We start from the raw sequence: 5,985 nt of genomic DNA on the forward strand, positions 1-5,985 counted from the left end.
AGTGGGACAGTTTTCTTTCTGCCTTGCCATCTCTGGTTTGTAAATTCTGGTCATGATTTTCTGTGTCCAAACGCATTTACGGTTTGCAGCAGGAAGAGGCTGCATGACCATGCAAGCAAAATTGCCATGAATTCTCAGTTTGCTGTGAACTGGATGTGAAGTCTGAGACTGAAAGCTGCTGGTGGGATTTGGATACCAATTCCCCATTCAAATTAATCCAAATCCCTTTGGCAGTTCTGATGATCTCAATAAATGAGATTTTTCTGCCAGTGACTTCAAATGCAGAGCCTGCCATGAGATTGGCCATGGAAGCAACACGGCTTTTATCTCTCTCTGTGACCTAAATTCCTAGATAAGGTTTTCTTTCTTGTCTGGAAGCACTTCTGGACAGGCAGCAACTTCTGCAGGCTTATCCTGACCAGTGATTCCTCAGGGGCTGTTCTGCAGAAAGGGAAGGAGAGGGAGCATTTTCTGATGGCCCAGGTGTGCATCCATGGGGAGAAAAGTGCTGTATAACCACAGGCTACGTTATCCCACCCAACAGCATCCAATTTGTTTTCCTTTGGTAGGACTGCAGGTTCCCTCAGCAGCTGGGGGGCAGAGAGGCTGTGACAGGGAGGGACAAGGCTGCCCCAATCCCCATCCCCTCCCTGAAGCAGCCCCAAGTACACCTGCAGCAGGTGGGTGATGTTGTACAGCTGCAGAACTGCCTTATCCAGGGAACTGGTGCCTATTTAATTGTTCAGTGATTTCACAAGGACCAACAGGGTCATTTCCAACAGAGCTGATGGTGAAGAGGGTGAGGACTGTGCTTTTCAAAACAGGATTTAAGTGAACCTGAATAGAAACAACCCTCCCTGCTGCCTCTGTCCTGTGTTAAACCAGCTTTTCTTTTCTTACCTGTCACAACTTCTACAGCACAGCTGGAATTCCTCAGCCTGGGGCTCCTGGCCCCACCACTCCTGCTGGGAGCTGCCCTGCTCACTCACTGGCACCACCAGCCCCATATTTCCCTCCTCCCTTCCCTGCCTTGCCACTTCTGTGACCCTAATTTGCCCGTGTCTCTTTGCCCCCATCTTTGCCTCATCCCAGCAGCTTTGGGTCCTCTTGAAAAACCCAGTTGCTTGAGTAGAATCTCAATTTTCACTAAAGTATTCTCCAGAGAGAGCCAGTTCTCTCCAAAGCTTCACTGCTCCAAACCTGGCTGCTCCTGGAGCTAACACTGTGGTTTTAAATGGCTCCAGCTCTGAGCCCAACCCTGCCATCACCCCAGCCTCCCAGACCTGCTCCCAGTCCTACATCAGAGGAGCTGGAGGCTTTTCCCAGTCTCCTGAGCTGCAGCTCTCTCTGCTGCTGTGCCTTTTTGCTCTGGAGAGAAAAGGTGATGGGTTTCAGGGGTGTAGAGACTTGCAGGATTGTGGCAGCTGAGGGGGAATCCCAGCCCTGGGCAGCAGCTGCTGGAGGGGTGAGGTGTGAAAGCCTTTGGTGACCTGGAAGAGTGAGAAGGTGCTTGCATGGCAAGTCACAGCCCATGTACTGTGGATCAGCCCAGCACTAAAAATAATGCCCTGTGGAATGCAGAATGGAAACAACAACTGGATGGAAGGATTTTATTTGTTTCCTCTGTCAAAAGCAGTGATACATGCAATTGGCACAAGACTTGTTAGGCATTAGAGTCATAAATATTCACATGGAGAGAAATTCAGATGACAGCAGAGCAGTGAGGACAAGCATTGCTTAAACCCCAGCATTTACCTGAAAAGGGAGGGGCAGGTGTGGAGGAGGCAGAGCAGGCTGGGACCTCCTGGGTTCAACTTTCTCCATCAGCTTCAATGAATGCTGGAGCCACCTTCACTTCTGTTCTTGCTGTGTGGTTAGTTCAAAAACAGAGCTGAGAAGCAGCTCAGCTCCATAGCACTAATGAGTTTCAACAGGAGAAAAAAATATTTGAGGTAAGAGATGTGAGGATGAGAAGATCAAACACTCTCACCTTTTGATCCTTGAGCATATTTACACTCATGTTGGTGCTGAGTAGAAATTGCTTTTCCATTTAATCTGCTTGAGGATGGTTTGGAAATCACTTGTGAGCATTTTTATAATTGCAGCTTTCCAATGCTGTTTTTCATCTTAGCTGCTGTTGAGCAAACAGCCTGGTCCCTCTGCTCTCCACTGTGCCAAAACATTTATTCCTAGTAGTAGTAATAATTAGGCTGGTATTGCTTTGCAGTTTCCTCAGCTACATCTCCTGACTGGCTACAGAGTGTGTGACACCAGACACAGGTGGGTGAGGTTGCTCTGACTGCAGGAGAAAGTGCCAGTGGCAGCTTCTCTGATGGAGAAGTCTCTGTGTGGCAGTGAGGGATGGCCTGGGGATGTGCCAAGGACATCCCAGCGTTGTGGGAATGCTTCTTGTCCTACAGACATCCCATGTAGCAATTCCATCAGCGTGAATTGTTTGTATGTGCTGTGTGCTGAGTGGTTGGGACATGCACATTTGTTTTTTCCATGTTTCAGTCTTGCAGCATGAAGCAAAGCTCAGTCAACATCATCAGCATGGTCAGTTGGTGAGAGCACAGGAGCACAGGTATGAAGGGAAACACAAGTTACTATTTTACATTCAGGTTCTAGCAGCAGCAGCCCAGCATCCCTAGGCCGCCCCTCAGCCAGGGCTGCTCTGCTGAGCCTGCAGAGCTCTGTGTGGGCTCCTGGGCCCCACACCTGAACAGCAAACCCCGTGGGTGCCCGCGGTGTGCAGCCTGGCTGTGACAGTGCAGAGTCCCTCATGGTGCCTGTTTACAGCTGGCTCCACTGCAGCCACAGCCCCAGCACAGCAGTGCCCACCAGGGCCCCCAGCTCTCCTCCTGCCAGGGCTAAGACCAGGAGCAAAGGGAACAGAGTTGTGACAGGGTAAGCACCAGGAAAATCCCTACCCAAGGAGTTGTAATATTTTCCACCTTTCCCTCCAGCAAATCCTCATAAAAGACTTATGATTTTTAAGAAATAATTCTTTATGCTACTGCTCTAATGGGTGACCTCTCCAGTGGGATCCTGGTGCTGAGGCAGGGATCTGTGATGGGTCTCCCAGTAAATGTGTGAGTCAGGGAGAGTGCATTTCCTACCGTCCGAGCCTTGGGCAAAGGGCTCCTTTCTGAATAGCGGTACTCAAGTGTCAGCCACATCTGCCTGCTTGGCTCTGCCTGGGAAGAACTGGTATTTCAGTGTTCCCACTTCTCCAGCACAGATGGGATTTGTGTTCTCTCCAGCTCTCTCCAGCTTTTCTTCATGCTCAGGGCAGTTCTAGGCAGTAGGTGGGAGGAGATGCTTTATGAACTGTTGCCTTTCCAAAATGAGAACTGATTGCTGTTTCCTTAGTAGATGAGACTCTGAATTGTCCCTTTGCCCACGGATGAGGGATATGATGGATCACAAGAGTCTGCCTGACTCGCATGCATGTTCAAGCCATGTTTTCTGTGTGAGGACTCCAGGGAGAGCTGCTAGAGCACAGGGTTGGTTACATCTTGTGAATAAAATTATTCTAAGCAGCTACTTCTTCACACTTCAGCAATGGCTGGGAGCAAACAAGCTTTTATCTTTGCTTCTTTCCAGATGCATCTGTGCTCTGAAATCCAGTTATGGATGGTGGCTTTTTTAGGTACCTGGAAAGACTCGAAATATCTCTGCTTAGTGGGAACACCACCCATGACATTTTTGTCACAGTGAGAAGTTTTTCTTTCTTTTTCATCTATCCCTGCTGTATTGAACAAATTCTGCCTTCCTACAGAGCAGGGCAGGGCTGGGTTTCCTGCCACCTTCCCTCTGGCTGAGGGTGCCAATTGCTCTTCAGTGTTAATGAACATGGGGCCATTTTCTTTCTGACTGTGGTTATTCCCTAAAACTGTTCCCTCATCCCTTTTGAGATATCTCAGCTCTGAGCATACTGCTTCTTTCTGAGCTGGTCTTGGGGAGGGAAGCCTTGGAAAACTGAACACTCGTGGAAAACTGGTTTTCCCTGTGTTTTTTTCTTCCAGGTTTGTGGGATGAAGGTCACCATTTGGGGCAGAAGAGTTGCACTGTGAGTAACCAGTGCTGCCACTTTCACCATAGGAAGAAGCCTTGGAGGACCAAAGATTTCCTGCATTGGTGTAAATTTGTTCCAGGGGATCCTCTCTGGACCAAAAGTCGATTTCTGTAGGTGGGACTTTTCCCAGTGGCACCACACTAGAGATGAAATTGGTCAATTTACATTTTGACATTTCCTGCTGGATCCCCACAAGCGGTGGAGAACCTGACACATCCTCAAGGGTCTTCAGGGCCTTTCTGTCCTTACCCTTCCGTCTGCTTTCCAGAAGGGCTGGGAAGGTGGGTCTGGCGAGGTGGCAGATGGATTGGATGTAGTCATCACTGGAGTGTGAGTCTGGGCTGGCTGCAGCATCCCCAGCACACTTTGGGTTGCTGCTTGGATCCTCCACCGCTTCCTCGTGGGTTTCCCGTATGGTTGGGAGAGGCTTTGAAAGGCTCAGCCTGATCCGGGGTGCCATGGCTGCAAAGAGCAGAGCAGAGCTGATCAGCATGTGAAAACCTGCCCTGGTAAAGAAATCCTGGCCTGGTTTCTGCCTGAGCCACCTGATGTCTTCTTGAGGTAAACATGGCTGGTGACAAAAACTGCACTTTAAAAGTTTGCTGGCAGTATTTTATATCCATGGCTTCACAAAGGGCTTCATAAATGTGCCAAAGAAGCCAGGTCATTAAATGTGGCAGTAAATAGAGGGTTCATTAAGGAGATCAGCAATGGTGCTCCCTCCCTCCTTAAGCAATGCAAGGGAGCAGAGCTGGAGAGGTATGGGGCAGGGGCATGAGCTTGTCTCACTGCCCTTGGTGGAGCTGCAAGGCACAAAGTACTGTCCTTATTTAATGCTCCATGTCTGTTCACTGTGACAGGGCTCTGACTGCACCCTTAGCCCAAGCAGGAGCTGAACCCAACAGGAGAGGAGCTGCCCTGCCCCTGTGGGGAGCACCACCTGCATAAAGCAGCATGACAGTGGTCTCTTCTAGAAACTGTAGGTGAGAACGGACAGGGTCACTTTTATCCATAGTTCATAAATGTAGTTATGGAGAAGTAGATCCTCACCTCAGTGCTTACATAGAGTCAAAGGGATTTAATTAATGTCCTTTTTATTCAAATAGTCATTCTCAACTCATTTTCGGATGGATTTCCATCAAACTGTTCCTACTACTCAATTAAATATATGGAATTAAAAATTTTTCAGTATATTTTGTGCTGCAGTGTTTTCTAACTGTACTGATTTTTTTTTCCCCAAACACTCCCCTCTGTGTTTTGCTTATCTCCCCTTCTGGCAGAAATGACCACATAGCCTGGTATTTTTTTTTTACTGCTTCCCCCAATGAAATTTGTATGTGACTAATCTGCAGACACAATATAGCTTTGTTGTGTGATTAAACGCAAAAGTGCTTTGCTGGCTATTTTAATGCCTTGCTTGTCATTGCTGTAAATAAATCTGGCTTTGTTGAACCTCCCTGCAAAGCTGCAGATCACACACGGGCCACAAATGAGCAGCTCGTGCCGAGCTCGCCGGGTGCCCGTCCCTCCCCAGGCTGCCGCTGGCCCTCCCTGATTTTCCTCAGTGCTGCTGGAAAAGCCAGCAAAGCTGGGATTTGCTGCCCTGAGAGCAGGAGATGCTTGTTTCAAACCTTAGGGCCCTTTTATTATCCTTTTTCCTGCCTGCTCTGTTTCTCTCATGTCTCCAGGCCTTGAAGAAAAGGCTTTTTCCTTCCTTCCCCCCCAGCCCTGGCCTGAGCTCGTTCAGAGCCTGGGCCCGGCAATGAGAGGGAGGATGCTCCTGGTGAGGAACGCGGGCATCTCGTGTTAAACCCCGATAGCGCTAATCAGCAACTGAGTCCTGCCAACACGCCCTTCCTCCGGAAGGAAATTTAAAGCACCTATTTGCAGGTAAAAAACTCTTCCGA

At 48.9% G+C, this 5,985-nt stretch overlaps 1 protein-coding gene across 1 annotated transcript in view; it reads right to left on the minus strand.

Moving 5' to 3' along the window:
• Window positions 1-1,596: 1,596 nt before the first annotated feature.
• Window positions 1,597-5,985, minus strand: part of LOC115947665 — a 4,742-nt gene continuing 353 nt past the window's right edge. Inside the window, exon 2 of the mRNA XM_031055335.1 lies at window positions 1,597-4,540. Within this exon, the coding sequence (XP_030911195.1) occupies window positions 3,552-4,538 (987 nt within the window). The 5' untranslated portion in view covers window positions 4,539-4,540 and the 3' untranslated portion in view covers window positions 1,597-3,551. The remainder of the gene's footprint in view (window positions 4,541-5,985) is intronic.

Source organism: Geospiza fortis, unplaced genomic scaffold (assembly GCF_000277835.1).
Source record: "Geospiza fortis unplaced genomic scaffold, GeoFor_1.0 scaffold55, whole genome shotgun sequence".
NCBI lineage: Eukaryota > Metazoa > Chordata > Aves > Passeriformes > Thraupidae > Geospiza > Geospiza fortis.